The sequence below is a fragment of the Apteryx mantelli genome, unplaced genomic scaffold, assembly GCF_036417845.1.
Source record: "Apteryx mantelli isolate bAptMan1 unplaced genomic scaffold, bAptMan1.hap1 HAP1_SCAFFOLD_122, whole genome shotgun sequence".
Taxonomy (NCBI): domain Eukaryota; kingdom Metazoa; phylum Chordata; class Aves; order Apterygiformes; family Apterygidae; genus Apteryx; species Apteryx mantelli.
Window position 1 is genome coordinate 79,736 of NW_027118478.1, and position 11,119 is coordinate 90,854.

At 59.4% G+C, this 11,119-nt stretch overlaps 1 protein-coding gene across 1 annotated transcript; it reads right to left on the minus strand.

Moving 5' to 3' along the window:
* Positions 1 to 306: 306 nt before the first annotated feature.
* LOC136995523 (kallikrein-14-like) lies at positions 307 to 10,597 on the minus strand. The gene is made up of 6 exons (XM_067316784.1): positions 10,306 to 10,597; positions 5,869 to 5,991; positions 2,727 to 2,889; positions 1,652 to 1,899; positions 1,133 to 1,272; positions 307 to 459 (listed from the first exon to the last, which is right to left on the minus strand). Exons 1-6 carry the CDS (start codon positions 10,595 to 10,597, stop codon positions 307 to 309), a joined length of 1,119 nt encoding a protein of 372 aa, XP_067172885.1.
* Positions 10,598 to 11,119: the final 522 nt, after the last annotated feature.

Here is an 11,119-nt window from a genome sequence, read left to right on the forward strand (position 1 = left end):
AACCCTGCCCCAAGCAAGGGGGGTCCCGGCCACCCCCAAGGTCCCCCCCAAAATCCCTCCATCACTCCAGATCCCCATTTTCACTCTATTCCTTTATTCTTCCAACAGAATCGCGCAGCTTCCCGAAAGCATCTGGGTATTGTTTTTTTTTTCCCCCACTTTTCCCACCCCCAGCACCTAAATTGGGGGCCAAAAAACCACCCCACCGTCCCTCGTGGGGAGCCGCTGCGCTGGGAGAAGCCGGCAAGAGCAAGGAGGGGGGGGGGGCGGCGGGATGGAGCCGGCCACGCTTCCGCGTCCGCGGTCTCACTGCCTCCCGATGTACTTGTTGATCCAGGGCACGGCCCGGCACACGTTGGAGTAGACGCCGGGCTGCCCCTCGCGCCCGCACACGGCCATGCCCCACGAGACGACGCCTTGCAGCACCCCGCCGCACACCAACGGGCCCCCGGAATCGCCCTGCGGGGAGAAGGGTTTTTTTTACGGCTCGCGTGGGAGCCAGCGGCGGAAGACGTTGGCGGCCTCGCGTGGCCTCCTGGGCCGTGGCCCAGCTCCAGCTCCGCGCCTCAGGCACGTTGGAGTCGTGGGGGGGAACCCAAACCTTTGTAGGGATCCGGCCACGTGGCACGGACCGTGCCTGGTTTTTACGGCCGGGGTTGGAGATAGGGGTGGAGGAAGCTGGAGCCTCGCACGGGCCCTGTCCATGTGCCACGGCCCCATCCTTGGTTTTATGGCTTGAGTTGGAGATAATGGTGGAGGAAGTTGAACCTTGGATGGGCCCGTCCGCGTGCCGTGGCCCAGGTCCAGCTCCGTGGCTCAAGTATGCTGTAGCTGTGGGGAACCTAACCCTTCCACGGGCCAGTCCACGTGCCGTGGCCCATCTCCAGCTCCACGGCTTGGCCGTGAGATAGCAATGGGGAACCCAAACCTTGCACGGGCCGGTCCACGTGCCATGGCCCATCCCTGGTTTTTTTGGCTTGGGTTGGAGATAATGGTGGAGGAACCCAAACCTTGCACGGGCCGGTCCACGTGCCATGTCTTCGCCTTGCGTGTGAGCTCAAAGCCACACCAGGACCCTCCTCCCTCCGGGAGCAGCCTGGGAGGCAGCTGAAGGGACCTCAACCCTCCTTACCTGGCAGGAATCGACGCCCCCCTGCGGGACGCCGGCGCAAAACATGTTGGGGGTGATGGTGGAGCTCCCGTACGCCCTGGTGCACTTCTGCCTCCCGAAGGCCATGATGCCGGCACACTGCAAATTTTTGGGCAGCTTTGCTGCAGAGCAAGGAGAACAGGGACAGATGGTGAGAAGACGGTGGGGGGGCCGCTCACCTAGGCCTAATGCTGAGGCCTGAGCAGACCTCATGATGCTTCTGGGGGAGGTTCCTTGGGGAGCGGACAGTGGAGATGACTCCTTTGGAGATGGGTTGTCCAACAGGAAGGAAACCCAACCCCAGGCCTAAAGGAAAACCCAACTGGAAGACGCTCTCCGCAGGGAACTGCTCACTGGGCAGAGTTAAGGTGCTATTTTATCCCGTTTCCCCAGCTGAGAAGGCCAGGAGAAACCACGACCTCCTCGGAAACCCCTTTGCCCTGCCAAATTGCCTCCCCCTACCCCATCTCTTCCACCGAGGTGTCCGTCATGAGCCAGTACCTCCAGGGGACTTGGTCGTGCCCCAGCCGGAGACGCTGCACCTCATCCCATCCATGGGACATCTCGTGGCTAATCTGATCTTCTTGATGTTGTTGCTGAACTGAACGGGCTTGTTCAGCCTCAGGAGCATGAAGTCGTTGTCGTTCTTGCGGCGGTTGTAGGCCGGGTGGACGATGAACTGTGAAATGGTCCTCACTTGCCCCGTGCCGTCCCGTAGCGTGTCTGTCCCGATTAACACCCTGATGTCCCTGCCCCGGGGAAGAAGGCCGAGAGATCAGTGCCAGTCCCTCCGGAGGAGACGCGCAACCCCCTGGCACCAAGGGTTGTCCATCGCAGGCATGACCAAGGGTTGTCCAGCGCAGCTTCTCCGTGGGGAACCATTCAGGGGGCAGAGTTAAGGTGATGTGGCCCTGGGACCACTTTATCCCGTTTCCCACAGGGAGGAGGCCAGGAGAAAAGGCAGCCGCCAGGGGAGTCACGAGCCAGTTCTCCTCCAAGAGCTCTTTGCTAACTCAGATACCCTGGGGCCATCTCCCATCTCCGCAAGGTGCCTTGACTTCAACTCCTTGACCTCACCTTCATCCTCCTGACTCCAGGACTCCCACCCACGACATCCCAGCAATTTTGCCCCGAGCCCGACTTCTTCCTGACAACTTTCCCTTTGGTTTTTCTTCATTATTTCCCTTCCAAAACATCCTGCTTGCTCTCGCAGAGCCTTGTTGGAAAGGGAAGCCCAAGAAATCTGTCCGTGGAGGGGCCAACCTCTGGGGTACCAGGCATCTGGAGGTGCCTGCATCTGGACACAGCCATATCTGGAGGTACCAGACTCAGGATTACCAATGCCTGGCTACCAGAATCCAGAGGTGTCCACATCTGGAGGCATCAAGCTCTGGAGATACCAACATCTGGGGCACCTACCTCCGGATGCCAGCATTTGGAGGTGCCGTCCTCTGGGCATGAACACCCGGAGGCACCAACTCCTGGGACCCACCTTGCTCCCTTGGTCATTGTGGGGTGCTGTGTAACGAGACGTTGGCTTGTAGCCATGGGGCACGTGGACGTGACGCCAGCTTACCTGCTTGGCTGCTTGCAGTGGGCAGCTGTCAGGACCCACTGGGAAGCTATCAAGCTTCCTCCGCACAGGATTTGGCCCCTCTTGGTGAGGGCGACTTGGAAAGGTCTCTGGTTGATGGAGCAAGGCCTCCCGCCAATGATGCGGGACTCGTCTTCATCCTGCGCTGTAACACAGAGCGTCAAACGTCACCGTGGGAGGGCTGCACGGAGCGTGAGCTGTGCTGTGGTGGGGGCAATTCTCCTTTCAAAGCAACCTGCTATTTCGGGTTGAAAAGAAGAGAAAACATTGCAAAACGGAACCCGCAAAACACGCCTGGTGAGATGTAACAGAAAAAGGGAATATCTCCCTCTTTAGCCTTTAAAATCCATCGGAACAGTCAAAATCACGTTAAAAGCGTCTGTTTTTATGGATTTATTGAGCCACCAATCAGCCTATTCGGGTCCCACGGGACTTCTTTCTGGCAGGAGAAAGAGACAATTTTGGGACCAGGAACCGGCAACTGAAATCCAACCGTTTGCAGCCAAAATCGGACCAGCTTCCAAAGGTACGTTTTCTCCTGGTGCCACTTGACGGTGGTGGTGGGGAGCCACAACTCCCTGCCCCGACCGCCCTTCCCAGGCAGAGAGCTGGGGTGGGAGCTCCTGTGAGAGGACACCCCCTCGGGGGGGGGGGCGGTCTGTCATGCCAGGCTGCGCTTAATGAGACGTCTTGGAAATCGTTGCGCGTCAGGATGTCACCAGGGGCCACTTATCTCTGCCGGTTTCACCATGCGTCTCCGGGAGGGGCATCCGTTCCAGCTCTAGGATTCCTCCCAGCCCAAGATTGGACTCCGAGACCGAGGTGACGCACCCCTAAAAGAGCTGATTTCTTCTTCCTTGGTCGGTCAGAAAGCCTGTACGACCAGCTCGGAAGGACTCCTACCTTCTGGTTGGCTCACGTTCTGGGCTCAGGCCTAGTAGTTAAGGGCCAGGGTGGGAGACGGTTGCATCAACGCAAACAAGAGAAGACCTGACGTAGGGAGGAATGATAAGAGGAGCTCGCTCGGGAACGTGAGTCCTTACATCTCTCTGGAACGGAGACGTCTCGGTCCCATGAAGCTGGTCAGGAAGAAAGAGATATCCATCAGCTCGGATTTGGGGGTCTTCGTCTGGTCAGAGCACAGAAAAAGGGTCTCTGTAGAGCCCCCACTTCTGGTGCAGGTCTTCCAACGTTTTGGGTCTCTGGAGGCATGTCCCCTCGCTTTAGCTAGCTGCCACAGGTGGGTGTCCGTTGGAGTTGGCCAACCTTGGGTGTCCTGATGGTCCTCAGAGGGAGCGGAGGGTCCGTTCCAAGAGGCAATCCCACCCCATCCCAAGCCGGACATCTACAAGACAAGGTGCCCTTCCCCGTGTCCGGATGTCTACGGTTAAAGAGGTTTCCGGCGGGACTGTCTCGAGGTCGGGGCTGCTCAAGGCTCCGCTCGGGTGGCCACGAAACGGATCTCCACGCCTTTCAAGGTGCTCCTGGCGTCGCTCCCAGTCTCCACCTACAGCTCTAGGCGGGCAAGGATGTTTCAGGTCTTTTGGGAGCCTCAAATAGCACCTCTGCCAAGGCAGCTGGAGCAGACCCTGAGGCTGAGCCGTGTCCAAGTGGGAGGAGACAAGATTTGCAAAAAAAAGGAGGATAATTACTTCAGAAAAAAAAGTGGGTTTTTTGTTTTTTGGGTTTTTTTTAAGGAAAAAAAGCTCCCTCCCACCCCCCAAAAACGTGCCGTAGTTCGACTTTTGCCTCTGCCGAACTGGAGCTATCAAGTCCCTGTTCTCCAAGGTGCCCTCACGGAAGCTGGGGCTGAGTCCTCCATGCTGCAGTCTGGGGCATCCCGGTCGGATCCCAGGCGTCTTGGATATTTTGGGCAGAGGTTGCAGTTGCCACCTCCGAGCGTTGGTTGCTCTAGTGAATCCGAGCACGTGCACGGTCCGTGGTATCTGCAATAGCTTTCCACTGGATGTTGGGACATTGGAATTTACCTGTGAGACTGGTTTGTGCTGGTGGGGATTACAGCCTGTGATAGGTGGCACTGGGAGACGCCCGAGTTTCAGGCCACCTGGAATTCGCCACTATCCGGTCCCGGCAGCGCTGCCAAAGTTGGAGGGTGGGAACCGTCCCAGCGCAAACGCTCATCGGGCAGGCATCCCTCGTCATCTCAAGGGCCGCCCTTGGGCCTTTGGAGTCCAGCCACCGGGTTTAGACTCCACCAAGCTCCTTGTAGGCATCTCAGTGGCTTCCTGGGGATCTCACAGTGGAGGGTCTCCATGCGGGAAGGCCAGCCAGTGGAGACGTAGGCAGTACAAAACAGTAGAGCCCTACGGTAGGATCCACCTCCTGGATTTCCAGAGGCTGCAGGCAGTCAGAGAGCTCCAGCCTAGAAGATGATGCTTCCACCCCAAAACAAGCCACAATAAATCTTCCCCCAAAACCACAGTTCTTGGAAAGTCACGGGCCAAATTATCCAGCCACTGTCTCTGGACACGGCCATGCTCCTTCTCCGTCAGACCTGGGCATTTCGGATTCAGCTCTGGCGACACAGATTTGAGCAAAGAGATCCTGAGATCAGATCAAATCTGAGGCCTTTGCAACCCACCGTGGGAAATCGCAGCCTCCTCTTTCCTCCCCAGCCCGAGACACATCCATGGGGCCGTGCTGGCTGCCCTTTGGAAGAGCATCATTTTGGAGGCTAGCAGAAAGGAAGGGGACGTTCCTGTTGGGATTTGAGTCTCTCTTTTCTTCCCTTCGCCCCGTGCGGTTGTTTTCTTCTCCTTTTTGCATTTGTTAAAAAAAAAATCCCCATTACGATCTTGCAGAGGAGGGAAAGAAGTTGTCCCGGAGATCTCAATATCTTCCGACCGCTTGCAGGCGTTCTTTCCTCTGCGTCTTCTCCAGGGACATTTCTCCGGCGCGAGGCCGTATCCAGGGGGGCTGTTTTATCTCCACTCGGAACGAAAACAGGTTTTGAAATCGCGGTGCCTTGCCCCAACCTTCCCATCGGCCGGATTCCCACGAGTCGAGGCGACGCACCTGCCCCTCCTCACCCCCTGGACAGGTCCCCGCAAAATAGCCGCGACGTCCCCGTTCCCCTTCCCTGGCCACCGCCGCTGCCGCTTACCCCCGTTGCCTTTGTTGCCTTCCTCCCCGGCTCGCACCGGCAGCGGGACGGTGAAGAGCAGTCCCACCACGAGGACGAAGATGGGGGTGAAGCCGAAGGCCCTGTGCCCGTCACGAGCCATTCCTGGGGTGGAGAAACCAAAGTGGATTAGCCCTGGGATTGGGGGGAACCTCAGGAGAGAGGCCAGCAGTAGGCAGCAGGACAGTCCCCCCACTGCTGTCGTGGGATCTCCCTTAGGGGACAGCAGCCAAGTGACCGAGATACCCTTGGTGTTCTCTGGTGGCTTCATCCTTGAAGACCTTGGGGTGGCATCAGCCCCTCTTCTGCATCCCATCTTGGTGGAACGCAGCTTTCCAGGGGACCAAACCCACTTGCGTGAGGATAACGTGGAAGGACCACTCTCCTCCCGAGCTCGGCTAAACTGGGAGCCCCAACTGGGACACCTGAGCCCGGCCAGGAGATGGAAAGTCCATCCGTCCCCCCCCAAACCAAACAGAGCCACAAGCGTGGGGATGGCTAGATTTGACCCACGGAGGGATGGAGATGGATGGATCTCTCCAGCGGAGAGATGGGAAGACCCCCCAAGATGCCTGGGTTTCGTGGTGGCCACCTCTACCCTTGGAGAGCCGGCTATCGGAGAGCTGGTGGCACCCCGGTCCCCAAACCCGGGGATGCACTCACCTGCTGGAGGACGCGGAAGGTGAAGAACGCCGGGGTTGGCTCCACGCGTGTGTGCGTGTGTGCCGGGAAGCCGAGAGCCCGCGGAACCCCGGCGTATTTATACCGGGACGAAAAAGTAGGCCGTGTCTCTCCGGGGTGAGTCAAGAGCAGTTGGGCGACGGGTCCGCACGGCACCGGGGCGAGCGTGGCCGTGGGTGTCTCCCGGGCCCCGGGGATGATTAGCTCTTTGAAGTCCCAGAGGAAACGCCGCCGGCTCTCCGGGCACCGGCGCAGGAACGCCCCGCTGCTCCCGTTGCGAAAGCCGCCGTGGACATGGAGGGTGGGGGTGAGAAATCGGGTCCGAAAACAGCCCGCGCGCGCCGTGCGCACGGCTGGGGGGAAGCAGCCTTCTCCTCCGGCCCGGTGGGGGGACACGAGGAGGGACGGACAAACCGACGGACCGTTGTCCCCCGGTCCCTCGGGCGGTGGGAACGCTGGGGTGTCCGGGGAAGGAACGCCGGGTGCGGACGGGCTGGATGAGCACCTTTCCCCAGGGCGTCGTTAGACGTCAGCCGGGCGCAGCGCGGCGTTAGCTGGCGCCGTCCGTCCATCCGATCGTAAATCTCTCTAGCTGTCTGTCTGTCCATCTGTCCGGCCAGCTGCCCATCCAGCTGTCTGTCCACCCTAAGTCTGCCAAGATGTCTGTCCACCCATCCATCTATCTGTCTGGCCATCCCTTTGTCCATCCATCTATCTGTTTGTCAACACGTCTGTCCATCCATCTATCCATCTGCCTGTCCGCCTGTCCATCCAGCTCTGTCTGGCCATCTGGCCGTCCACCTATCTATCCATCCATCCGTCTATTTGCCAGTCCATCTGTCCATCTGACTCTAAGTCTGCCCAGCCGTCTGGCTGGCCAATCATCTATCTGCCTGTCCACCCATCTGTCCATCCGCCTGTCTATCTATCAGTCCATCTGACTGTAAGTCTATCTAGCTGTCTGTCCATCCACCTGCCTGTCTGGTCGTCTGTCCATCCATCCGTCTGTCCATCCGACTGTAAGCCTGTCCAGCTAGCGGTGTCTCTGTCTGTCACTCCATCTCGCTGGTCTGCTATCAGTCCACCAGCACGTCCGTCTGTCAGTCTATCCATTCATCTCTCCATCAGTTTGTCCATCTGTCCATCTGCAATCTGCCAGTCCACCTGTTCGGGTCTCTGCTCTTCTATCTGTTCATGTCTCTGTCTATCTGTCCATCTCTCGGTTTGTCCCTCTGCCCATCCATAGGTCTTCCTTGCCATCTGTCTGTCCATCTGTACAGCTGTCTCTCTGTCTCTCTGTCTGTCCAGCTCGCTAGCTGTCTGTCTGTCTTAGCTATCCATCCATCCATCCACGCACGTGTCCAGCTGTCCATCCGTCTCCCTGTCCATCCGTCCACCAGTGACCCTCTGTCCACACACACGAGCACGATATAAGACAGGTAGAGCCAAAAATGCACACGCATGCACATGCACACGTGCACGCCTCTGCTCACCCGCAGCACACACGTGTGCACGTGTGCAGGGACGGGGGTTTTGCACGTGCACGTGTGTGGGGATGGGTGCTTTGCATGTGCACGTGTGCGGGGATGGGGGTTTTGCACATGCGTGTGTGCAAGGAGGGGCATTTTGCACATGCACATGTGCAGAAACAGCGGTTTTGCATGTGCAGTTGTGCAGGGACAGCGGTTTTGCACGTGCCCTTGTGCAAGAACAGTGTTTTTGCACGTGCACATGTGCAGGGATGGGTGCTTTGCATGTGCACGTGTGCGGGGATGGGGGTTTTGCACATGCGTGTGTGCAAGGAGGGGCATTTTGCACATGCACATGTGCAGAAACAGCGGTTTTGCATGTGCAGTTGTGCAGGGACAGCGGTTTTGCACGTGCCCTTGTGCAAGAACAGTGTTTTTGCACGTGCACATGTGCAGGGATGGGTGCTTTGCATGTGCACGTGTGCGGGGACAGTGGTTTTGCACGTGCACATGTGCAAGGAGGGGCATTTTGCACATGCACATGTGCAGAAACAGCGGTTTTGCATGTGCACGTGTGCAGAGACAGCAGTTTTGCACAGGTACTTGTGCAAGAACAGTGTTTTTGCACGTGGACATGTGCAGGGATGGGGGTTTTGCACGTGCACGTGTGCAGGAACAGCGGTTTTGCACATGCATATGTGCAGGAATGGGTGCTTTGCATGTGCACGTGTGCGGGGATACGGGTTTTGCACGTGCATGTGTGCAGGGATGGGGGTTTTGCACATGCACGTGTGCGGGGATCGGTGCTTTGCATGTGCACGTGTGCAGGGATACGGGTTTTGCACGTGCACATGTGCAGGGATGGGGGTTTTGCATGTGCACGTGTGCGGGAATGGGTGCTTTGCACGTGCACGTGTGCAGGGATACAGGTTTTGCACGTGCACAGGGCGGGAGGACGCGGATGGGCATGGACGCATGTGCGCCTGCTCGCTGACGGACGCGTCCTGGGACACCCCAGCCACCTCCGGCATGGGGATCTCCCCCTGATGTCCCTCTCCAAGGAGGAGGGGGACCGCCGTGACGGTGTGCCGGGATCCTGTCCATTGGGATGCTCCGGAGGACAGCGCCAAACCAGACGGCCCGAGGGACCTACACGCCGCCTTCGCTCCGCAGCCGGGGCGGTAGCAGCTCCCGGGATGAGTAACGCCGAGGACGTGGGCGAGCGATGGGCGAGGCCACGTCCCGTTGCCAACCCGGCTGAGCCCTGCAAGTCGGCTCCGGTGAGTCAAGGGGACACCGGGAAGGTGGGGGGAGGACCCGGTCCTGGGAACCAGTTCCCCCTCCCCTCCTCCAACCTCATCCCCCCCTTCTTTTTTTTTTTCGGGAAGCTGGAAAAATGGTCCCGGACACGGAGGTGCTTCAGCTCCCCTTTTTCCTTGCTCTCCGTCGCTCCCGCGGGTGCCAGCCAATCCGCAACGTCTCCACGCCAGGAGATGGTCTCGCTGCCCTTGGGGACCCAGGCGTCTGGCTGGAGGTGCCCCATCCCGGGGAATCCGGTGCTGGGAGCGTGCCGGGACATTTTCTCCCCCCACCTTCCGTGACGGAGCTGGGAAAGCTGCGTTTGAGTCTCCGGCACGTCCCACGGCTGAGATTTCCCAGCGAGCAAAAGCTCGGAGAGGGAAACAGACGCTTTCTCCTCCCAAAAGTTGGATTTTGGGGATTGAGGGGGGTCTTCTCGTGCTGTCCCAGTCCGGCCTTCCTCGGTGTTGGTGGGACCCCAGGCACGAAACGGGTGCGAGAGCCTCGGGGGCAGCGCGGATGCACCCGGCTGCTTCCGAAATGGCCCCTTTGGCAGGGCCGGGAGAGGAGCCGAGGCGGTTCGAGACAATTAACAGCCCGGACGAGGAGCAATTAAGGGCGGAGAGGCCCAGGAGGGAGCCCTGACGGAAGGCGAGGCCGGGCGGGATGAATCACTTGCTGGAGATGCTGATCTTGCTCTCCGTTGGTGGCGGAAGGAGCCTCCGGCTGGGTTTAGTTCCAAACCGGCCGGTGAAGCCAGGGCTCCCGGAGGTCCCTGTGCCTCGTGGCACCTTTCCTGGTGGGTTCTTGGAGATCTAGTCCAGGAGATCCTTGCCAAAGAGGTTGAGGCCACGGGGAGCCCATCCCTGGAGGCCTGGCTCGTGGAGGACTCATCCATGAGGAGTCCATCCCATGGAAATCCGGTCCGTGGAGACCTAATCCACCAGGATCCCGTCCACGGACAGCTCACCCGTGGAGATCTGGTCTGCCAAGATCACAGCCACTGAGATCCTGTCTACCAGGATCCCATCCCGTGGAGGTCTGGTCCACAAAGATCTCATCCGGCAGGATTCTATCCACGGAGATCCCGTGCACGAAGGGCTAGGACACGGCAATCCTGGGCCATGCAGGTCCCACCAACGGGGATGCCGACCACGGTGATCCTCTTCTCGGGGAGCCTGGGCCATGGAGATCTGGTCCATGGAGGTCCCATCCATAGGGAATCCCATCAGATCCTGCCCGCAGAGCAAGGAGAAGGGCATCGGGGTGGAAAGGCAGGGAAGAGGTGCACCAGGGGACAAGAAGGCACAGGGGAGCTTGCAAGGGGGACAGGGGGGCTCCCGAGGTGACATGGGGGCTCCTGAGGGGACCAGAGATGCCGTGTGGGGACAGGGGACACCCAAGGGGAGACGGGAGCTCACAAGGGGACATAAGGGGACAGAGGAGCTCAAAAGGGGACCTGGGGGGCACAAGAAGGGACACAAGAGGGGACATGGGGGGCACAGGAGGGGATGGGGAGCACTCGAAGGGACATGGGGGCACACGAGAGGACACAGGGTCACACGAGGGGGACATGGGGGCACACAAGGGGACGTGAGAGGACAGGGGAGCTCGCAAGGGGACACGGGGCACAGGAGGGGACATGAGGGGACAGGGGAGCTCCCGAGGGGACATGAGGGCACATGAGGGGACACGGGGGACATGAGGGGACACGGGGCACAGGAGGGGACAGGGGAGCACTCAAGGTGACACAGGGGCACAGGAGGGGACAGGGGAGCTCACGA

Bases quoted from the DNA above. Each gene is read 5' to 3' on its own strand.
- LOC136995523 (XM_067316784.1), bottom strand. From the start codon at position 10,597: ATGCCCTTCTCCTTGCTCTGCGGGCAGGATCTGATGGGATTCCCTATG. The intron at 1,900-2,726 runs GTAAGCTGGCGT...TCCCCGGGGCAG, and splicing joins CACTGCAAGCAGCCAAGCAG to GGACATCAGGGTGTTAATCG. The intron at 1,273-1,651 runs GTACTGGCTCAT...CTTGCTCTGCAG, and splicing joins CACGACCAAGTCCCCTGGAG to CAAAGCTGCCCAAAAATTTG.